Raw genomic sequence first — 25,423 nt, 5'->3', positions numbered from 1 at the left:
GTATATATGAGGAGCAGCTGAAAAGTTTGTGGCTTGAGAATGAATTAGTGATGGTGGAAGTGTTAAAAATTTCTGTGCTTAATGTATGATACTTCAAATAGAAATAGTAACCCACAAAGTGTCATGCAGTTTCAGTATTGTCTTTTTTTTTTAATTACAGGTCCTGAAGTCAACAAAGTAGTGAGAGTGAGGAAAGATGAACAAAATCAGTCACCTTGCAATCATCTGATATTTGGGAAAAAGGGACTATCTCCAAAGGCAATTATTGAGGTTATGGTTACAGTATTGGGGAGGATGCTTTTCCTATTCCATGGTTAAAAAGGGAGCATCAGAATTTAAATGAGGGTGGGAAAGCCTGGATGTAAGACTTGCAATTTCCACCACTCCAGAAGTTGTTGGTAGTGTACATGACTTGGTGGTGAGTGATAGTTTGGTACATTGCCATCATCTTGGGCATTCCTCGTACATGTATCAAAGGTTCTTGCTACAAAAAAGATGCCAGCATGATGGATTCTGAAGTAGTTGACAGTAGATCAGAATTGCACGAGTCAAGTGAACATTTGCATCATTTTCAAACAAATCCAGCAAATTTCCTTGCAAAGTTTGTCACCATGAATGAGATGAGATGTGAATCCATCACTTTCAGTCAGCCAGGGAACAAAGGAGTAGTCCAAACAGTGGAAACTTAGCTCTTTTCCTCTCCAGTGAAAGGCAAGTCAATTCCTTCTGCTGGCAAGGTGATGGCATCGGTTTTTGGGATGCCGATGGAATGTTGCTAGTGGATTACCTTCAGAAAGTCTTGACAGTCACGGCCATATTACTTAGACTGTGTGTGTGGCTTTGTCTGAAGACAGCAAAGACAAATGCTGAGGGGAATTCAGCAAACGGATCCTGTTCCACCAGGAAAATGCACATGCTCACAAGTCTGTCAGCCCCGGGTGCAAGAGAATTCGAGGCCAAGCAAAATCCTGCGATCCATAGAGTGATATTCAAAAGCAACTAAAGTTATTTCTGAGTTCCTACTTTTCTCTTAGCAATCTTATTTTTTAAACCATTCTATACTTGAAAAGCCACAAGTTAGAACACAGAAAGGAACCCTACCTTTCTTTATTTATCCATATATTTCTAGTTCACTAACCAACTAACACTTTAACTGCTTGGCCTCCTAGCGGCACTGCTACTGCCTCTCAGTGGCGGGGCCGGAAACCTTGACAGATAAGTCCTCTTGCCAAGGGCTAAAAGGAGCAAACATAGCAAATACAGACCATGTAGACATGGATTTCCATCCATTCTTTAAGTAGTCAGCCTATGAGTAAATTGTCTCCCTTTGTCATATAGAAACATCTGGAGACGATATCCAAGATCTAATTAATTGAATTTTTACAGTTGCCCTTTGTCTTCAGGAAACTTACCTAACCTTGAAAATTTCTCCTTCGATAAAGAACTATTGCCTTTATTGAAGAGATTGAAATACAGCTAATGCTGCCCATGGTTGTGTGGCAATCCTAGTAAATTCAAAGATCCCAACTAAACATATACCACTTTAAACGGAAATAGAAGCTGTTGCAATATAACTCTCCATATTGCAGTAACACTTGTCTCAATCTACCTACAGTCAAACCATTTTTACTCTTCAAAAGATCTTGAAGACCTCTTCTTACAGATACCTCCACCAATCTGTATATTAGGGGACTTTAATGGGCACCACCCCTTATGGGGGTGCTACTAAATTAGATAGATGGGGTCGACTAATTGAAACCTTTTTAGACGGACTAAATCTCACCATACTTAATACTGGGCATCCACACACATACAGCTTCCAACTGGACATACCTCAGTAATAGATCTCTCAATTTGTTTTCAAGTACTGGTTCTGACCATAGAGTGGTACGTAATAAATAACCCATGGGCAGTGACCACTTCCCAATAGTATGCAACTTCTTGATAGCACAGACTCCTCTAGTTCAACCGTGCAGAAAATGGGAATTTGCCCAACAAACTGGCAAAATTCCAATCATCAATATCTTTCGATGAGGAAAAAATCCGTCTCCAGCCTATTAATGACGTGACAGAATACATCGTTGCATCTCCTAAATGTGGCCAAGAACTAATACCGTTATCAAATCCCCCAGGCCGAAAGCATTATAATTATTGGTGGAATGACGAATGCACAAAAGCAAAAAATAAAGCCTGGAATTTGTATCAGCAATATCCAAACACAACCAATCTGATAAATTATAAGAAGTCAAAGGCAAAATCACATTTCATACAAAAGCAAGCCAATAAGGAATCCTGGACCCGTTTTGCACATTTTGCATCCAGCGTTAACACAAACACTGACAGCAAAGTAATTTTGAAAAAAATTAGAAAGCTTTCTGATAAGTTTTCAACCATACCTTCACCAATCCTCTCCTGGAATGGGCAAGAGCTATCTCCTTTGGATATAGCTAATGCTTTGGGCAATACATTTTCTGAAATCTCAGCAGCATCAGCTTATACTACATCTTTTCAGCAAATTAAAAATGCATCAGAACAGCATTCTATTAACTTTCAAACTGCCCATCTTCTGCCATATAACAAACCTCTGCAATATTCTGAACTCTTGCATGCTATTAGAACAGCCCACAATGGTGCTGCTGGACCAGATGGGATCTATTATGTCATGCTACAACATTGTGATGACAAAGCTTTGCACCTCCTCCTGGTCTTTTACAACCGTATTTTTTTAGAAAATATTTATCCAGCTTCTTGGCATTATTCTACTGTTTTGGTGTTCCTAAAACCTGGAAAAGATCCAACAACCCCATTAGCTATAGACTGATATCTCTCTCTCTCAAGCTGTCTCGGCAAAATCCTTGAAAAAATTGTCCACAGTAGGCTCGTCTGGATCATACAGTCAGAACAGCTAATGGACCATACTCAATATGGCTTTCATCAAAACAGGTCATGCCTGGATCTTATGGTTAAGGCTGAGTTTGCCATTCGTAATGTCTTTTTTTTTAAACACGAACACCTAGTAATGGTTTCAATAGAGAAGGCTTTTGACACTACCTGGTGGCATGGCATACTTAGTGATCTTTACTGTCTTGGTCTATGTGGCAACCTTCCTATATTTGTGAAGAATTTTCTACATACTAGATCATTTCAAGTTTGATTACTAGATCATACCAGCATGCCCGTTCTACAATGTTTATTCAAGGTGTTCCTCAGGGATCAGTACTGAGTGTACTCTTTTCACTCTTAGAATAGAAATCACAAAACAACTTCCAAATACAGTAGAAACTTACCTTTATGCAGATGACCTTTCTGTCTCCTGCCATTCCCAAAACAGATCTATTGAAAGACAACTTCAAATATCTCAATAAAATACAGCAATGGGCCAGCCTCAACGGCTATTGACTCTTGCAGCAGGAAACAGTTGCTATCCATTTCTGTAGACAATGCAAGATTCACCTGGATCCTGAACTTCAAATCTCTAATATTTCCATCCCAGTCACTAATAACATCCGATTTCTAGGATTAATCCTAGACAACAAATTAAACTTCTTAGATCATATTAAAAATATGCATACTTGCTGTCTAAGAAAGTTGAACATACTCAGAGCTATATCTGCCCAAACGGGATGCAGATCATACCTTCCTGCTTCGTCTATACAAGGCTTTAATCAGATCATGTCTGGATTATGGAGCTGCCATTTATGATTCTGCCAGAGTGAGTGCATTGTGCTGGCTTGGTCCAGTTCAACACAGTGCTTTGCGAATTGTACTTGGTACATTCAGAACATCGCCAGCACACAGTCTCTTCATTGATGCTTATGAGCCCCCACTAAGTTTACATAGGAAAGCACTGTTACTGAAGTATGCTGTTAAGATACAATGTTGTGTGTCACATGCCATTCAGTCATGCCTGTTCAATCCACCATTAGAAAACCTCTACAGAAATAAGCCTAGCATAGTAAAGCCAGCTGGTCTTCACCTTCTTGAACTGTGCAGGTTTGAAATGTTTCCATCCATTCCGTACAATATATAGAAACTTGCATTCAACCACCATGGGATCCTCCTCCTATACATCCCCGTGACACTCAACTCTGCCAATGGGGAAAGAATGTTTTACCAGCATCCACTGTCAAACAACTTCAAGTACTTCACACTCAACGATATATTGATTTTTTTTTCCCCCAATTTATACAGATGGGTCTAAATTTAATTCAAATGGAGCACAGTGTTTCCGAATATTATTATTTCAGCATCCCTCTCATCTGAATTCAGTATATTCTTAGCGGAATTATATGCAGTTAAACTAGCCTTAGAAAATCTCTGTTCCGACTGTTCTTTAAAAGCTGTTATTTATACTGATTCCCTCAGCTCAATCAAGGCATTGTGTTATTCCTCAGATAAAGTTCACCCTGTTATAAATGAAAATAGAAGATTATTACTGCAGATTGAAGAATGCCATCAACGGGTCACTTTCTGTTGGATTCAGGCCCGTTCTGGTATTTTGGGCAATGAACTGGCTGATCAAGCTGTGAAAAATCTATCCCCCCTTAATTTAACCAATATCCGTGTTCCAGCATCAGACTATACATTGATCATTAATGCTGCACGCCTATCAGAATGGACAGCCCTCTGGCACTCTCAGACTAATAATAAACTTTTTCAGTTTAAACAGGATCCGAAAATTTTGCGCTCCAGTGTCTGTACATCTAGACAAGAAGAAGTAGTCCTTTCAAGAGCAAGAATAGGTCATAATGAGAATGTTTCACCGTCAGAGTTATAGAACAATGGGCACACTGTGGTGGATCATCTCTAGTGAGCAAATGCAGGTGGTTATTAGCATTAGTAGAGGCATACCATGCAAGAAAGCAAACTTTCTTGCATCATATGCAGCATCAGCTAAAAAAAACAAAAAAAAAAAAAAAACCCTCCCATTTCATCCCTCCATTTGTTCCAAATGCCTGTCCAGCTCAGCCTTAAATTTATTTAGCCTATTAGCCTCCACAACAAAAGATGGAAACCTGTTCCACCAATCAACTGGCTAAAGGCAAATTTCTGCACATCTATTCTACAACTGTCTTTCCTCAGTTTGAAACTGTGCCCTCTCAGGTTCTTAGTTTGAGCAAGACAAAGAATCCCATCAGCATTCAACTTGCTCAACCCATTGAAGGCCTTATACATCTCAATCAGATCACCTCTCCTGGAGAGTAGGCACCTGCGAGGTGGTCTGATTGAGGTGTATAAAGCCTTGAATGGGTTGAGCAAGCTGAATGCTGATGGGATTCTTTGTCTTGCTCAAACTAAGAACCTGAGGGGGCACAGTTTCAAACTGAGAAAAGATAGTTGTAGAATAGATGTGCAGAAATTTGCATTTAGCCAGCGGGTAGTTGATGTGGTGGAACAGGCTTCCATCTTTTGTTGTGGAAGCTAATAGCCTAAATAAATCTAAGGCTGAGCTGGACAGGTATTTGGAACAAATGGAGGGATGAAATGGGAGGGGTTTTGTTTTTTTTTTTTTTTTTTTTTTGTTTGGCTGATGCTGCATTAGCTTGCTTTCTTGCATCATATGCCTCTACTAATGCTAATAACCACCTATGTTTGCTCACTGGAGATGATCCACCACAGTGTCCCCATTGTTCTATAACTCTGACTGTGAAACATTCTCATTGACTGCCCCTACTATAAAAAAGACAGAACTTCAACCTTGCTCTCACTGGTTAACCTTCGTAAACCAATAACTCTTGAAAATCTCATTGGTGATAACGCAAATGATTCTGAATTTTTTAACTTCCTCAGGCAAACCGGGCTTTTTAATCAGTTCTGATTTCGGAATTTTTTTTTTCTTTATGGAAATTTCTTATCTCTTTATATAATAAATGAATAGGCACATTATAGCCATAGCAGCTTCTGTGCCATTAAACCTCCATAACACATAACAACAACAACAACATGTCTGTCATTGCCATAGCAGCATTTTGGGCCTGGAGGCCCAAAAGAAAACTTTGTTCATAGTTGGAATCAACACATTGCAGCATTGGTGATAAAAGTGTATTGATTTCAAAGAGGACTATGTTGAAAAGTATCACTTAGCCACAATCTTTTTAATGTTTTTTTTCCCAAGTGTGTGTGTGTGTGTGTGTGTGTGTGTGTGTGTGTTTTCTTAGTTGAGAGGCTTGAGTAACTTCCACAGCTTTATATTATTGTTTTTTCTACTATTAGAAATGCTGTAGACACTAAATATATTTGATAAAAGAAGTTTGGCTTATTTAAATTGTTTAATAAGAAACTGTATTTTTATTTTAAGGGTAACTTTATTTGCTTTAAAGATATTCATGCAGTTTGTTATTTTACATTTTTTAGGACTGATAATGCAACTATTTTAACTGATGTTTGTCTTCAAGTGTCAGAACCAATTGATAAACATATAAATTTTATCTTGCCTCAATATTCTTGTCTCATATTGTCTCCTGCAAATATCTGGAAGGATATTAACAGGTATGTATGTGTGTGTATGCATATTTTTCATTTTGCTATCAAAATACAAAATGTTAAATACTTCTTATGATTATTTCATGTATAGAAAACATTAGCATTAGTAGAGGCATACGATGCAAGAAAGCAAGTTTATGCAGCATCAACCAAAAAAAAAACCCTCCCATTTCACTCCTCCATTTGTTCCAAATGCCTGTCCAGCTCAGCCTTAAATTTATTTAGGCTATCAACTTCCACAACAAAAGATGGAAGTCTGTTCCACCAATCAACTAACCGCTGGCTAAAGGCAGATTTCCATACATCTATTCTACAACTGTCTTTTCTCAGTTTTGAATCTATGCCCCTCTGGTTCTTAATCTGAGCAAGAGGAAGAATTCCATCAGCATTCAGCTTGCTCAACCTATTCAAGGCCTTATACACCTCAATCAGTCACCTTGCATATGCCTACTCTCCAGGCACATATGAGGTGACCATGTGCCTGGAGAGTCGGCACATGCGAGGTGATTTGCAGAACTTAAGCCTTTCTTGGTAAGGCACACCTTTGTTCCACTCACCAATCTCGTTGCCCTTCTTTGTACTTGTTCTAGCAACTCTACATCCTTCCTAAAATGAGGCCTCCAGACCTGTACACAGTACTCAAGGTGTGGTCTGACCATTGCCTTGTACAATGGGATAATCACCTCCTTGTCTCTGCTAGCAAAATTCCTATATATCATTGACAAGACTCCATGACCTGCCCTGGCAGCCCATCTGCACTGCTCAGCGAACTTCATATCTGACTGCACAATTACCCCCAGGTCTTTTTCACTTTCCACTTCTCTGAGTGTAGTGCCACACAGTTGGTATGTTTCTCTTGGGTTAAAAAGTAAAAGTAAAGTGCAGCCATTATCAACCCACTGGGATGGAAGCCTCCTCAACAATTCATGCTGAGGGAAATGGACCATAATCTGCCACGCTGGTCCAGTGCTGGTTGGCAGATCGACCGTATTCAGCAGTCAGGGGCTTGAACCCCGGTCTACTCAAAGAGCGTGTGCTACTGCACTCCCGCCCCTCCCCACTCGGCTACGGAGGCCTGGTCTCTTGGGTTATTGCTACTGCACTCCCGCTCCTCCCCACTTGGCTACGGAGGCCTGGTCTCTTGGGTTATTGCTACCTATATGCAGTATTTTGCATTTGTCAATGTTAAACTTCAGCTGCCACTTCTCATCCCATTTGCCCAGTTAGTTAAATAGAGCATCAGACTAGAATATTATGAATCTGCAATCAAGAAGCTTCTTTGCCATTTTTCAGAGTATGTATCTGATTGCTTTATCATGTCCATATATATATTTGAGCTACATTGTGTAGCTCTGGACTAAGAATGTGTTTGCTGAACTTCACTTGCTAAAATGAGAGCTGATTTTCAGTGACCTTATGATTACTAAAATCTAAACCTACCCACCTAAACTACAGACAGCCAATTTGAACTAACTCATTCTCTCTCTCTCTCCCCCCCCTCTCCCCAGTGCAATAAAACATGTGCATCAGGCAGGAGGGAAAATAGTTTCTCAAATTCATTCTGATTATAAATTTGTAATATTGATTAGATCTACATGTTTGTTGATTTTGTGCCCTTCACTAGTAGTAATATTGGAAAATCTCCGAGACGATGGACCAATCTCAGAAGGTTTTCGTTATTTTTAAAATTAAAAATCTATTTAAAAAAAAAGTTACTGTGTGTTATTATATTACAATTTTTAAGTAGTATATCCTCTTAACAATTCAGGGCAAACAGCTACATAGTTTGCTAAATAATTTATATTTAGCTAACTAGTAGATGTCTCTTAGAGTAATTACCCAAAAAGATTATAGAGTTTTGTAAGAACATAACATATGAAATGCAATGCATAACAATATGTTTTAAAATGTTTTTGCATTATGTAAAAATAATAAAATATTTGCTTGAAATGAATTTGTCCTGTCATGTTATATATGATAAATAAATAAATAAATTTGTTTATTCTAGAGAAGATGCCATAAGAATTTATAAAATCCATTTTCTTAATTTAAAGAGGTTCTAGTGTTCTAACCAAATGTTATAAAATGTTTGAGAACCACGTTCTCTTCTTGTTTGATGGGTCTTTGTACAGGGTGATCATTTTAAATGATCCACGAAAATGCAAATTATTTTGAATGAACATGTACTATCATGAAATTGACTAGTAATATTCTTCATTCTACACATTATCTCATCATCTATCAATCTGTAAACTATGAATTTGCATTCTCAGAGCAAGCAGTAAATGAACATGATATTGGGGATAGAGGAGCATGGTTTGCGGTGGAACATTACCTCAAAACAGTCATTTAAAACTACCTAGTATGATTTTATAGGTAATTTTAGTGTTGTTAATCAATGTCTAAAAATATGATATGGAAGTTTGAAAATGTTCAAGGTGATTGCGATGTAATTATTATTATTTGATGTCCTGTTTGCACATCAGCTGTTATGACTGAGAAATGTTCAGCCCTGGCTAGGGGCCCCCGGGCACCAAGTGTTATAGTGATCATGTGATTCTTTGACTAATTTCTAGAGCGTGTTCTCAAAGGGTACAGCTTTGTTCAGTTGTAAAAATTTTCTTGCATTCCCATTAATCAATAGCAAACTTAGTCTTATGAATTATAAGTTTCAGAAAGAAAAACCACTTTCCCCCCCCCCTTTAAACTAAAATACTAACTTTCATACTGCTTTATCACTTTAGTGGCACTGCTCCTGCCTCCCTGTTGCCTGGTTCGAAGCCCCTCGACGTGGGCACCTGTACATGGTTAGGGGACCTCCCAGTGATGCTGTCTTCTAGATTAGCATCACTGGGATCCAACTCCCATACCTTGGTTCCAGGGTTACATCACTGGAATCTGGCGTGTGCAGCTGTGCGGCGCGACCCGTGGAAATTCGGAAAGGGGGGATCCTGGTGGTTGAGGGGCTCAGCCTTGATACACCACTTTGACCCCTGCTTCGACAAGAAAGGTGGTCCCGGCCTGACTGGGATCAATCAGCGGGTGGTTCTTACTGCTTGGGTCAACTGCGTTCCAATAAGTCTCCCTCCCTTTGGTCCTGGGACGGGATCAAGGCTTATTGGAAACGTGGGTATGGTGCTCCTAAGCGAACTCGGCGTCCCATTCGTGTATGCACTACTTGCTAGTTCACGAGTGGGCATCCCCTCGTAGGGCTCCGTGGTGGGTGAGTTACTTAGGGCATCAGAAATTTTTATCTTACTCTTATGAGTATTATAAATTCTAATTCTTCTGGGGCCGTAACAAGGCCCCTACCTAATCAAGATGATAGCACGGATAACATCTCCGTAAAAAGAGCCAGAACTGAGGACACACCACCATCAGTGTCGCCACTCTTCCATATTCTCCATTCGCCCTTCTTTATTCAGAAAGGATTAGAAGGGTTAGCAGGTTTGCCAAAATCCGTTAAATTACTGCGTTCTGGCGACCTTTTGGTCGAAGCTTCCATCACAAAACAAGCGGCAAAAATCTTGAACTCTACATTCATAGAGGGAATACCTATCACCGTAGCCCCTCACAAAACTCTGAATTCTTCAAGAGGTGTTATATCACAGTGGGACCTTCTTCATGTCTCTGAAGAAGAGATCTGCTATGAATTAAAAGACCAAGGAGTGACAGATGTCAAGAGAATATCGATACGAAAGGATGGGAATCTCGTCCCTACCCGAGTTCTTATCCTCACATTGAACAGAACACGGCCTCCAAGTTCCATCAAGACAGGCTATCTAAACTGCCCAGTGAGGATTTACATTCCAAACCCACTGAGGTGTTTTAGATGCCAAAAATACGGCCACTCACAAACATCTTGTCGTGGTAACACTGCCTGTGCTTGATGTGGTGCTAAAGACCACGAGAGCAAAGAATGCTCAGTTTCAAAACTGACCTGTGTCAACTGGCAAGGTGAGCATCCCGCCTATTTTAGAGCATGTCAGCGGTTGAAGGATGATAAAGAAATCCAAAAATTAAAAACAGAGCTGAATATCTCCTACCCAGAGGCCAGAAAACGTATTCAACCAATAAATAGCAGGAAACCTTCTTATGCCCAGAAGGTTTCTGCTAAGTGCACTATCAGTACACAAACTGAGATGACCGTACCACCTCGAGAGTCATTCACTCCGATTGCACGCTATTTATTGCGTTCAGAAAAGTCCACCAAAAAAACACAGTCAGCTGCTACTCCTTTATCCGTACCTCCTAGGGCTCCACCACTACCAAAATCAAGTGGTAAAGAAAAGCCAAAATGATCAGAAGAACCACCCGTGATATCAGAAACAATGGATGTAGAAGATAAGCAGGTACTGGACGAATCAGTCTTGGAACTCTTTGTGGAGGAAGAAATGGACACGGGTCAGCGTCCATACTTTCCCAAAAAAGATAAATCCAAGACTGACAAAAATAAGCCCTCAGCACCTCGGAAGCCGCCTGATGCCAAAATAATGGCTAAATTCCTACATTGGAATTGTTGTGGATTCTGGCGAAATACTGATGACATTCAGGCTCTCCTGCAAAACCACGAGCCAGTTTTCTTTTGCTTGCACGAGACTTATCTAAAGGCAAATGATCACCCCACCATGCATAACATAACATTTTTTCGTAAGGACAGAATTGCGGATAGTCCTACTCATGGAGGGGTGACAATCCTTGTTGGCAACCAGACCCCAGTTCAGCCTTTGCTACTTACAACCAGCATAGAGGCTGTTGCAGTTTGCCTTACAGCGGGATTTTTATTAACTGTCTGCTCTATTTATTTGGGCACCTCCGTAGCCAGGTGGGGAGGAGCAGCAGTGCGTAGCACACGCTTCTGGATTAGACTGGGGTTCGAGCCCGTCACCACCAAATACGGAGGATGCGGAAAGGTCAAGGAATGACCACCGCATATCCCAGAGCAATATGGCCTTAGTTGCTAATGCTATTAAAAAAAACCAAATAACAAATCTATTTATTTGCCACCTGGGACTGACATCTCTCAGGAAGACCTTGATGATCTTGTAATGCAGTTGCCTTCCCCTTTCTTACTTCTCGGGGATTTTAATGGACATAACACCCTGTGGGGTAGTGCTAGCAATTATGGAAGGGGACGAGTCATAGAGCATATGCTAAATGACAATGACCTCTCCCTTCTAAATATGGGAACCAACATATTCTTCCACATGCCTACCTGTACGTTTTCTGCCATTGATCTTTCTATCTGCTCCCCTTCTTTACTCACTTCACTCAGTTGGGAAGTGGAGGAGAACCCTACGGAAGTGATCACTTCCCTGTGATAACCTCGTTACACAGTGGGAGACCGTGTCTTCCTTTCAGGTTACCACTGTGGAAGTTTGATCAGGCCGACCGGACTGCCTTCCAACATCAGGCAAATTTTGACCTCAGTACCGTCAGTCAGGAGCCTATCAATGATGCAGTCACGTACATCACAGAAAATATTGTCCGTCCGAGCAGCTGTGAATGCAATTCCAAAAACATCTGCCCCGTTTTCACCATTTCCCAAACCATGGTGGAATTCACAATGCACAGCAGCAAAAAAGGCACAAAACAAAGCCTGTGGGATATTCTGATGATATCCTACTACAGCCAACCTTATAGCCTTTATAGCCTTATAGCCTTTAAATGAGCCAAAGCATGCTACATCCGCCGTCAGAGTCAAAAGGAATCGTGGATCCGTTTTACTTCATCAATTACTCAGTCCACTAGTACTAAGTTGGTCTGGGACAAAATCTGGAAAATGAAGGGTAAATATACATCCCACAATTCTTCAATCCTAGATTATAATGGATGCATTATAGCAGATCCAACTGCAATAGCCAATTCTCTTGGGGAAACATTCTGTAACATGTCTGCGCCATCTTCGTATTCCCCAGAGTTCTTGGTCCTGAAACATAAAATCGAAAAACAGGCACTTAATTTTAAGTCAAAGAGCCTTTATCCCTACAACGGGGCATTCACTATACAGGAACTGAAAAGAGCTATCACTCTTTCCAGGGCAAGTACTGTTGGACCAGATGGCATCCATTATGAAATGATTAAGCATCTTTCACCAAAATCTATGGATCACCTGCTCCTTCTATATAAGAGAATCTTTATTGAAGGGCAGGTCCAGATTCCTGGCGCAAGGCAATCGTTCTTGCTTTTGCTAAGCCAGGAAAGGATCCTAAAGTCACTACTCTTATTATCGTCCTATTGCTCTGACTAGCTGTCTGTGCAAAATCCTAGATAGAATGGTTAATTTTCGAGAATGGTTAATTTTCATTTAATGTGGTATTTAGAATCAAATGACCTTCTCTCTAACATCCAGTATGGCTTCCGAAGGAACTGGTCCACTCTGGACCATCTTATTATATTGGAAACATCCATCCTCGATGCTTTCCTAAAACGTGAACATTTGGTGTCTGTATTCTTTGACATGGAGAAAGCGTGTGACACAACTTGGAGATTTGGCATCTTAAAAGATTTGCATAGCCTTGGTCTTAGAGAGCATCTCCTCATTTTTATTAAAAGCTTTTTTTTAGCCAATCGATCTTTCCAAGTTCGTTTGGGACCCTCACTCTGTCGTCCCTTCTGTCAAGAGGAGGGAGTACCACAAGGATCAGTATTAAGTGTCACGCTTTTTGCCATCAAAATAAATTCCATCACCAAGCAACTTCCTCCAACCGTAAAGAGTGCCCTCTATGTTGATGACTTTAGCGTATTTTGCCAGTCATGCAACATGAGGGTTATAGAAAGACAACTGCAAAAATCCATTGATCACCTAAATTCCTGGGCTCTGTCTAATGGATTCAGGTTCTCTCCGCAGAACACTGTTTGCGAACACTTTTGTCGTAAGCGTAATCTTCATCCTGAACCTGAATTAAGGCTCGGACAAAATGTTATTCCAGTAGCGGCGGACACAAAATTCTTGGGACTCGTATTTGATAAAAAGCTGACCTTTCTGGATCACATCCGTCAACTCCGCAAAAAGTCCACAAGAGGCGTGAATATTCTGCGCCGCTGTCTTTCCTCTACATCTTGGGGTGCGGACTGATGCACCCTACTATGCATTTACTGTGCGCTTGTACGATCCAGATTAGATTATGGGTCCCTGGTATACAATTCGGTAAGAGACAGTGTACCTCGATGGCTGGATCCTGTCCATCATCAGGTTCTCCGTATCGCTAGTGGAGCATATCGAACATCTCATGTCCAGAGCTTATACATCGAAGCAAACGAACCACTGTTATCACTTCAACGTAAGCCGTTGTCTCTAAAGTACACTTTAAAACTGAAATCCCTGCCAGACCATCCTACATGGCCATTCGTTTTTGAGCCGCGATTGGAAAATTTGTGCAACACCTGTAAGACTGCCAATCGTCCTTTTGGTATTCGTCTCCAAGAGGTAGTCAAAGAACATAAAATCAAGGTAGACAAGGTTGTCCAAACACCAAAGCAACCCTTTCCACCCTGGTATGCTCACGTTCCAGCATGTGACTTCTTCCTTAAAAATTGGGTAAAGTCGTGCACTCCATCATCTGTCTACTTGCAGCTTTATTCAGCACACCGAGCTGAACATTGTGACTTCGCGCCAGTTTCTACAGCCGGCTCGAAGTCGGAATCATATGTATGATTTGCTGCTGTCTTTTCGGACACCACCATATCACAGCAGATTCTTTCCGAATGCAGCATATTTACTGCAGAGCTTCAAGTTATAGAGTTAGTCTTGGATCACATTAGTAAATGCCAATACCACGGTTCATTTTATATTCTGACTCTCTCAGCATGTTACAGGCTTTAATAACTGTGAGATATAATCCCCATCCAGTTGTCTTGCATTCAGCAGAAGATACACTCTCTCTGTGAATGTGAATGTGATATCCCCTTCTGCTGGATTCCCAGCGACATAGGGATTAGGGGAAATGATTTGGCTGACACCAGAGCCAAATCAGCAATTCCCAATAATAATTGCTGTCTGTCAGTCCCCTGTACAGACTACAGGCAAATAATACATCAAAAGATATACTCCCAATGGCAGGATTCGTGGAATAGACAGACCACGAACAAATTATATCAAGCCTGTAATTGAACCATGGCAGTCCACTCTGCGCAGGAATCGTAAGGAGGAAGTTGTTCTTGCCCGGATCCGCATAGGGCATAGTCATTTGACACATTCGTATTTGCTGAGGACTGATGATCCTCCTATGTGTGAGTCCTGTGACACAATTTTATCAATCAGACAAATTTTAATTGACTGTCCAGATTTTAGCAATATACGTTTTACTGCTTTTAATCATCTGACTGAGCCATATACACTCAGTCAGATTTTATCCGACAATGACCATGTGTCTGCTGTTTTTAGCTATTTTAAATCAGTAAAGGTTTTTACTTGTATTTAAAATTTACATGTTATTGTTATTTCTTTATTGATTTATCTTTTCTACATTTTATACCTTTGTTATTTTATATCTTGACATGGTGACCTAACTAATTAGGTCACTGAAAGCTTAAATTTTTATATATCACCTGGGCTTGGCACATTATAGCCTTAGTTGCTAATGCGCCAATAAAATCTAAACCAAACCAAAACTGGTTTGAAACCTGGGAGATAAAATCCACCCTTCCAGGGTTGACAGGAGCAAAGATGGATAACAGTATGTTTCCACCTGTAGAATGCTCAAGACAAGAAACAAATGACACAGAAAATGACTTTTTGCAACCCAAGAGGTTGAAAACTTCTCAAGAGGAGATACCAGTATTCCTCATTCTGCACTCTCTATCAGACCAACTCCTGAGTAAATTATCTCCATTCCTTGTGCAGAAAGTATTGAGTGTGCTGCAGGTTTACCAAAATCAGTAAGGTTGACTCTAGTCTGGGGATTATCTGGTAGAGACTGTGAAATCCCAACATTCTGCAAATATATTAAAGCTGACTACTTTTGACAGACATCCAATAAATGTTATTCCCCATTCCACTTAAACTCCTCAGAGGGAGTAATCACAGAATGGGACTTTTTAACTGTATCAGAGGAAGAAACTGTGCAACAGCTACATGAATAAAGAGTCATCTGAGCAAGAAGAATCATTATTTGAAAAGACGGTAGTCTTGCCCCAACAAGGAGCATAATTCTTACTTTTAGCTCTCCTAACGTACCAAAATCTGTCAAAGTAGGCTATCTCCATTGTTGTATCCGAACCTTACATTCCAAACCCCATCAGTTGCTACAAGTGACAAAAACACAGACACTCCCATACTGTATGTCCATGTGAAGCAGTACATTCTAATTGTGGACAAAGGAGCAAAACCAATCTGATTGCAACGTTAGCACTTCTCATTGCCCAAATTGTGGAAGCAAGGGGAAAAAAATGAGAAATATAAAGTGGAGAACAAAATATTTTTTGGAAGGAACCTACCCCACAAACTGACGACACTGTAATACTGGCTTTTCCAAAACCAAGAAAAGGCCATTCAGATCTGATTACTCCTGTCCAGTTGGCTGTTCAAAGTTTTAGAATGAAGAGTATATGGTTGTCTAACATGCTTGTTAGAAACCCAAACACTTCTTAACTCGGATCAGCATGGCTTCAGAAAAGGTAGGAGAATGCCAGACCTCTTGGCAAAAACAGAATCAATATCTGTAATGTCTTTTTAAGGAATAAACATAGAGCAAAGATATACTTGGGCATTGGAAAGGCCTTTGATATGGTTTGGAAATATGGAGCCTTGTGTGATCTACATAATTTGTACTTTGTGGCTCTCTGCCAACATTTATAGAGTTTTTTTTATATCAGAGAGTTAGACAAATTTTAACTGAAAAATTTGGCATGAGAAAAGTGTCCCCCAAGATGGCGTCAAAATTTTGAATGAAGATCAAAGAATGAGAAGATTCCGTTTGTGAAAGTGTTTTGAAAAAAATTGAAGAAAATCTAGGCTTTGAGTACTGTAATCGCAGTGAAAGTTGGCTGTTCCAGTGTGACCACTAAAAGACAGTCAGTGCAGTGGAAGGTGGAACAATCCCCTAGACCAGAAATGAAATCAAAAATGAACACCATGCTTCTTGTTCGATATTAAAGGAATTATTATGGCTGAATATGTCCTGCCAATCAGACTGTCAATCAAACATACCACATTGAAGTTCTGAGAAGACTGTGAGAAAAAATTCAAAGGAAGAGGCCTGAATTGTGGAAGGATGGTTGGATGTTTCATGAAGACAATGTTCCAGCACCCTATTTGCTGGACCTAGCCCCATTTCACTTTTTTCTCTTCCCTAAACTGAAAAGTGTACTTAAGCAAACCCATTTTCAGTCCATTGAAGACATTCATAAAAATATGACAAGTGTTAAAAGGATGTACAGAAGATGACTTCTAGAAATGTTACTGTGCTGGGAAGAAATGTATGGAACAGCATGTGCAAGTCCAAGGCAATTATTTTGATGTGGGTAACTTGTAAGGTATGAAATATTTCATTATATTTATTTTATTGCAAGAGGCTTATTATTTTGTAACAACACCTTACATGACACTACTTAAGAGATTTGGCATTTTAAAATACCTATATAGCCTCAGTCTTAGAGGTCACCTCTTTGTTTTTATTAAAAACTTTTTATCCAATTGGTCTTTCCAAGTTTGCGTAGGATCCATCTTCCCTCATCATTTTTGCCAAGAGCAGGGAGTACCACAAAGATCAGTTTTAAGTGTTATACTTTTCGGCATCAAAGTAAATTCCATCACAGAACAACTTCCTCCAGCTATATATAGTGCCCTCTGTGTTGACAACCTAAGCATATTTTCTCAGTCATGCAACATGATGGTTATTCAAAGACAACTGCAGTAAGCCATTGATCACCTTAACTCCTGGGCAATGGCTAATGGATTCGTGTTCTTGCTGCAAAAGACCATTTGCCTAGATTTTTGGTGTTACCCTTATTCTTCATCCTGAACCTGAATTGAGGCTTGGACAAAATGCTATTCCAGCAGTCCTATGCACAAAATTCCTAGGACTCATATTTGACGTTTCTTGAACATATCCATAAACCCCATACAAAGTTCATGAGATTCTTGAATATTCTCCATGCCCTATCCTCTGCTTCTTGAGATGTGAACTGATGCACTTGCTTATCTACTGTGCACTTGTGTGACTTAAACTAGATTATGCATTCCGGGTATATGCATCAGCCATAAATGGTGTACTTTACTTCGATGGCTGGACCCTTTCAACCTTCAGGCTAACTATTTTGCTACTGGAGCATTTTGAACATCTCCTGTTCATAATCTAATACATGGAAGAAAATGAACTACTGTTTATCGCCTCTAAAGTATGCATTAAAACTAAAATCCCTGCCAGACCATCCTGCACGAACATCCATTTTTGAGCCACAATGGGAAAACTTGTACAATGACTGCCAACCTGCTAATAATTCTTTTGGTATTTCTGTCTAAGCATGACTCCAGGCCCTGAGAACCAAGCAATAGTTTCCAAGTGATTTTTCTATTACGATTTTGTAGTGTTTTCAAGGGTCATTACTAGTGTCTGAAAACTTTTCCCCCCACTTGCAACATTACTGTGACCTTTAGCAAGACCACTGCTACCTCACTACTGTTGTTACTGCCAACCCTGCTTGCAGTGTTACTGCTACACTCACTAGCAATGCATTACTCTTCCGATCACTTGGTCACTGATTGGCACTGCTCCTACCTCCACGGGGTGGGGCTGGTTACCTGGGGGAAAGGTTATTCTCCAGGACTAAAGGGAGCAACCATGGATTTAAATGACTTTCTACCTCTAAAGCCTTCAAGCTCAAGACCAGAAAGATCAAACGATAACTTGAACCAACCTAAAAAGCCTTGAAGGGAAGAACAGTACCGTGACATGTCAAACCTTCTGGTTATATTCTCCCTGTTCCACCGGACCTGTGGGCAAAGTTATCGCCATTTTTAATTCAAAGATATTTGGAATCCATCTCTGGATCATGAAAAATGGTGAAATAACTGCGTTCCAAAGACCTAGTTGAAACAACCACCACAAAATATTCTGAATAGCTTAATACAACTGTTTCTATTTCACTTCTGGCTGAATTCATCAGTTATACTGCTGAGCTCCATGCCATTAAGCTTCCCATGGAAAAAATTTCACACATGTCAGTTTATAAAAGCATAGATATATACTGAACTCAGAGTGGGGAAAAGTAGTCACCAATCTAGTAGCCCTTTGCACTTTCTGGTGAAAGTGCAAAGAAGGGCCACTAGAATGTATATGATGCATCCATGAAAGTATGAAAAAAAAATCCTGTTTATGATGTTATAAAATTAGTTTCAAATGATAGAAATTGAGTAGATTAAGATGAAAAATGTTAACACTGAATTTGAGTGAACCGTTTCATTGATAACATTACCAGTAATTTACATTGAAATAATGAAATTGAAGAACACAATGATAGTTAGCATTTTCCATGCATGAAATAATGAAATTGAAGAACACAATGATAGTTAGCATTTTCCATGCATGAAATAATGAAATAAAAGAACACAATGATAGTTAGCATTTTCCATGCACATTCATTGAATATGGCGTTATAAATGTTTGTTTCATGCATCCATGTTATAATTTTTTTTTCAATACTCCTATTTAAATGAAAGTTAATGTTAAAAAAAAGTTTACACACTCACACTCAGTGATCACTGAATTATGATTACCCCGTCTGTAATGGACTAAAATTAAATCTAAAATTAAAACTAATCAAAAATCTAAAATTAAAAGTAATGTCTGATACGTAATACTAGATAAAGAGAAGAGAAACATATATGCATCATATATATTTTGTTTCTTTCTTTCTTTTGAATGTTGATCCATTCAGAGCTCCTGATGAGTGTGGACCAACGTTCTTATTAGTGAATAAAGGTATATTATTTGCTCATTTGTTATTAGTATTTAGTATTTTCTTATTTAGTAGTTTTATTTTTTTATTATTTAGTTATATTCTAATTTCAGTAATGTGCATAGGCTAAACAAATATTCTAAATAGGTTGACAGCTGCCTTTTATTAGTACACAATTGCTGGACTTTATTTTATATTAATTAGGCTCTCACTCATACAACTGACCTTAAATACATGATATACTCACTCCCAGACCTTCGTTCGGGGTCCTATCTATAGGAACGGTTTTGCAACCCTGAACTGCCCAAGCCCAACTACTTACCCCTACTTCATTCATCTTTCTGCTTTACTTGTCCCTACTTTTTATGTCCTGTGAGCCATTAGTTTATCGAATGCAATATGTGGGATACTATCTTCTTACTTTACCCAGTCTATTTTTCACCTTAACAAAGTTTAGCTGCTTTTCACTGCTACTTTGCAAGCTATTATGTCTCTCTCAACTATCCTGGGCAGTTTGGGCACCATGTATTTAATAGCATACATCTCAATTTATACATTCAACAAGCTTACAGACACCATACCATAATTTTTTTTTTTCTCACACACCATTTTCTAACGCTAGGTACCACTAGTGTACTCATACTTAAATATACCGGCACACCGCCACTTCTTTCTGTTGTTCAGTTGCAGCCTTACATAGTAATGGTAAGTTCCTTTCTTTGTACTTATTCAGACTTCATTTCTTCATTTTTACAATTCTTTTTACTTCCTTCTGTAAGATCATCCATGATCTGTATGTATTGCATTTATTAGTCTTTATTTGGCCTTATTCTTACCACAAAATTTCAAATTTTTTTCTTGACACATGTATACTGCACACAGCACCATAGCATACAGAACATGTCGAAAACAGAAGCAAGAGCAGGTGTATACTATAGAAGCAAGAGCTTTACATTCAAAAGCAAGCCAAGAAACATTCTTGGACTCTGTTTGCATCTACTATCAATAGGAACACCGACTCCAGACTAATATGGAAGAAAATTAGGCAGCTTTCTGGGAAGTTTCCAACTGATCCTTCCCCAATTCTTTCCTGCAATGGGCAAGAACTCTCTGCTCCTCTAGATATCGCCAATGCCTTGAGCAAAACCTTTGCTCAAGTTTCAGTTGCTTCAAATTACGCTCTGAAATTCGAGAAAATTAAGGCCGCCACCAAACAGAGATCTATGAACTTTCGAACCTCAGTATCACTTCCATATAATCAGCCTCTTCAATATTGTGAACTTTTACAGGCCATCAGAACAACACGAAACAGTGCTCCTGGGCCAGATGGCATATATTATGTCATGCTACAGCATCTCAATGACAAAAACTTACAACTGCTTCTAGCCGACCGGGCTAGAAGCAGTACCGGTGGGTAAAGTGCCTGCCTGGCAACCCAAAGGTTGCAGGTTCAATTCCCGCCTCGGGCTTGGATCAAAGTACTGCAAAAAACCTTGGAAGGGAGGTGCATTATGGCCACAGAAGCCTATTCACCAACAACTACCAAAAAAAAAAAAAAAAAACAACTGCTTCTAGTCTTTTTTTAACTGGATCTTCCTGGAAAATATTTATCCAACCCCTTGGCACTATGCTACAGTTTTGGTGTTTTTGAAACCTGGAAAAGATCCCTCCAGTCCTAATGGTTACAGGCCTATCTTTCTGTCAAGTTGCCTTGGTAAAATTCTTGAAAAAATGATCCACAGTCGACTCATTTGGATTATTGAAACTCAATATCTACTGTGTAATTGTCAACATGGCTTTTGCCAGAACAGATCCTCATTAGATCTGATGATCAAGGCTGAATCTGAAATTCGCAATGTCTTTGTTAAAAACGAACACCTTGTTATGGTCTCTATAGATATAGAGAAGGCATTTGATACTACCTGGTGGTATGGCATTCTCAGTGACCTTCATACTCTTGTTCTACGAGGCAACCTGCCCATATTTATTAGGAACTTCCTCAAGAGCCGATCTTTCCAGGTCAGATATCAAAATTCCCTTTCTGTTACATTCTCGCAGGAAGGAGTTTCTCAGGGATCAGTATTGAATGCCACCCTGTTTGCTCGTAGAATTGATTCCATACAAAAGAACTCCCAAATACTGTAGAGGTGTATCCATATGCTGATGATCTCTCTCTATTTCTTGCCATTCTCAGAACATGAGATCTATCGAAGGGCAATTGCAGATGTCCCTCAATTAAGTACAAAAGTGGGCTGAGCTCAATGGATATCGTCTTTCCCAACAGAAAACAGTTGTGATGCATTTTTGCAGCCAACGCAAATTGCATATAGAACCTGAACTTCGGATTTCAAATTCCACCATTCCGATTGCCAGCAATATCAGATTCTTGGGACTAATCCTGGACAGTAAGCTGAACTTCTTTGAGCATGTTAAATCAATATGTACTACCTGTCTTAAAAAGATCAACATGCGCTAAGAGCTTTATCTGCCCTGTTTTGGGGAGCAGATCGTACAACTTTGCTGCTCTTATATAGAGCACTGATTAGATCCCGTTTAGATTATGGTGCTGTAGTTTATGATTCTGCCCGAAGGAGTGTACTAAGCTGGCTGGATCCTATCCAACATAATGCACTGCGAATTGCAAATGGTGCATGTAGGACATCTCCAACTCAGAGTCTATACATTGAAGCTCATGAGCCCCCTTTGCATCTCCGCAGAAAAATGCTATTACTTAAATATGCAGCCAAAATACAGACTTACTCTTCACATCATATTCAGCCATGCCTTTTTAATCAACCACTACTCAACTTCTACAGAAATGAACCAAGTAAAATACGACCAGCTGGCCTGCGGCTTCTTGAAATATCACAGAATTAGAATGTTCCTCTCCACAATAGGCAACAGATAAAGAATAACTCTCCTCCACCATGGACCCCCCTTTCCTCAACTGAACTGTGATATTTCTTTTCTTCAATGGGGAAAGAATCATCTACCGGCACTGACTGTGCAACAACTCCAAGCTAGCCATATTCAAAGCTGTGCTGACATCTTGCCAATATATACGAATGGTTCCAAATCTCTTTCAACTGTTGGAACAGCAGCAGTGGTTCCCTCTGCTATCATATCAGCTTCTCTTCCACCTGAGTATAGCAACTTTTCAGCAGAACTGTACACAATACAATTAGCTCTAGAAAATTTTACTCTACACCCATCTGCAAAATATATACTTTACAATGACTCTTTCAGCTCAATCAGAGCAATGCAGGATCCCTCTCAAAAGAATCACCATATTTTAATGAAAATCAGGAGTTTGCTATTGCAGATTGATCATCGTCACCAACTAGTGAAGTTTTGCTGGATTCCAGCAAAACTTTGCATTTTGATTGAAGTTTGCTGGATTCCATCAAAACTTCACTGGTATAAAGGGAATGAAGTTGCTGATATATCTGCCAAAAATCCATCAACTTTAGACCTAACCTTCATTGAGGTATAAAAGGGAATGAAGTTGCTGATATATCTGCCAAAAATCCATCAACTTTAGACCTAACCTCTGTCCCTATTCCAGTGCCTGATTATAATATCTTAATTCCAGCAGCATGCTGCACAGTGGACAGAGTTAACCAAATGAATAACAAACTTTTCCAGTTGAAACAAGACCCAAAGTTCTGGCACTCAAGCAATCAGACAGTGTGGTGGGAAGAAGTAGTACTCACATGGATGAGAATAGGACACTTCCATCTACTAATGGGCGATGATCCTCCTCAGTGTCCACACTGCTTAGAACATCTAACAGTCAAACATATTCTGATTGACTGTCCACACTATCAACAACATCGAGCATCAATACTTCAAAATCTGGCTAATCTTTGAGAACCATTGACATTACGTCATATCATTGGAGAGGAGGCAAATGTTAACGAACTTTTCTGCTTTTTGAAACAAATTGGAGTGTATAATCTTTTATGAATAGGTGTCAGAACTGAAATTAAATTGAATTGGCTTTACTGTTAATTATTTTCTAATATTCCTATGAATAGGCGCACTATAGCCATAGCAGCCAATGCGCCAATAAACAACCATACCACACACATACCGATTATTGACTGGTTTCCAGAAGGCTGATCGACAACAGAAATCACAAGAATTGTTAGCCCTGTGCCAAAGAAAATGTGGAAGACTTTTTCTCTTGTCTAATCACTCAGGATGAAAGTTGGATACACCATTTCGACCCTGAGAGTATTTACCACGTACCTTCTGAAACTGTACTATGTCTGGTACCTGTCAAGAAAGAGAGCAACTTTGACTTTGCAGCTGATTGTTGTTTGTAAAGGTGCCCACATCTTGTGGTGCCCTTGCCCTTGTGAGTGTATTTTTCTGGTAATTGAGTTTGTAGTGTCATTTCTTATCAAACAGCCATAAAACACAGATGAAAATGGTGAGAAAAGAATGAAAACATGTAATTGATAAAGATAAGTCATTATAGATTCCTATTTTCCTACTGGTGTGTTTTCCTGTGTGTAGTATTCCATTACTAAACAGTTTACTTTATTTGATTATAAATCGAAGAGGAACCAATATTGGAGATTTACAGCTTCAGACAAAACAGACAGGAAGAAGTTCTAAATTATTGTTATAAATTTGAGTGATTTATGTTAAGATATATGTATTTGGTTTTCACTGGGTATAAAAATATTATATTTATATAGAATTATTTGTTTTCCTTTCTAAGTATAATGTGATTGCTTTATAGATTTCGTCATGATTCTGAGTTTTTGAAAACAATTTTTCGTATTAGAGACACTGTCCCAGATGTTTCCAGCCTTGGGGGTGAGTTATAAATGTATTATTTTATTTTATTATTTTTAAATAAAATTTAGTGAAGTGATATAAATGATTTGTGTGTGTATTATTTTTTTTTTGTAGTATATTTACATTTAAGCAGTGAATAAAAGGATCTGTGAATTAGAATGAGTTGTGGTATGTTTTTTTCCAATGCGAGAATTTTTCACACAATTCTCATTCTTTCACACAATTCATCGTCTTTCACACAATTCTCAAGAAATGCTCTTGAGAATTGTGTGAAAGACGTGGTATAAATGAACTCTTAATATTAAGTAGAAAAAATATACTTTTTTTTTTCCTACTTAATATCTTAGTATCTTTTTTTTCTACTTAATAAATTAATATTGAGTCATATGAACTAGAGCAAAATTGTGAATTTACTGAAGTTGTAATATTGTCTGTTATGTTGTAACACACAATATTACATTCATGTGTTATATTGTAAATAAAGTATTTAAATAGCATAATTAAATATTGTAAGTGTACAGTAAAATTTGACTTAACTACTCTGCCCTACTTTGAGTCCCACATGCCAAGCGTTCTGTGACCAAGCGATTTCTGTGCGTTCCAAAAAAGCATTATTTCTAAAGAGCCTTTGAATAGATTATACAGTAAACCCCCGCTATTCGCGGTGGTTACGTTCCTGAGAAATGTTGCGAATACCGAAAACGCGAATACTGAGTTATGGCTCCCTTAGTAATAAAGGAGTTCCGTTCCACAGTATGAAATATATAAGAAAAACTAGTCTAAAATTTTGTCTATGTATGTATTATATGTACCTTCATAATATGACTATGTACATAGACAGTACATAGTGAAATGCAGGCATATGGCATCGAAATGAAAATAAGAAACAATTTAATATTAAATGTAATATTTATTAGAAATTTCAGACAAATCTTTCAAACCAGCCCCTTTGCTAGCAAAAAAACTTATCCCGCCAGTGCTATCACCAGTTTCGCTAAACTGTTGATAAAGGAGTTTTGCCTTTTCACGAATGATGAGTGAACTTAACGGAATTTTATTTTGAGTTCGGTCTTCTACCCACAGATTTAAAGCCTTTTCCATTTTTTCTAATTTAACATCACGAGTTACAGAGCAAATTTTTGAAGCAATTAGCGCGTTTTCACGGACACTATGGCGGATTTTTCTTCCGATTTCTTGATTGATCATACCGTTGACTCATTGATTTTATAAT

General features: G+C 39.0%; 1 protein-coding gene across 1 annotated transcript in view; it reads left to right on the top strand.

Moving 5' to 3' along the window:
* SCAP (SREBP cleavage activating protein) overlaps nt 1-25,423 on the top strand; it is a 512,327-nt gene that overhangs the window by 113,486 nt on the left and 373,418 nt on the right. The window contains exons 5-6 of the mRNA XM_090380371.1: nt 6,355-6,489; nt 24,134-24,210. Of these exons, the coding sequence (XP_090236497.1) occupies nt 6,355-6,489; nt 24,134-24,210 (212 nt within the window). The remainder of the gene's footprint in view (nt 1-6,354; nt 6,490-24,133; nt 24,211-25,423) is intronic.

This window comes from Mastigoproctus giganteus, chromosome 1 (genome assembly GCF_048544385.1).
Source record: "Mastigoproctus giganteus isolate SK-2022 chromosome 1, ASM4854438v1, whole genome shotgun sequence".
Taxonomy (NCBI): domain Eukaryota; kingdom Metazoa; phylum Arthropoda; class Arachnida; order Uropygi; family Thelyphonidae; genus Mastigoproctus; species Mastigoproctus giganteus.
The sequence above is the reverse complement of the archived record's forward strand: the minus strand, read 5'-3'. Positions and strand labels throughout refer to the sequence as shown.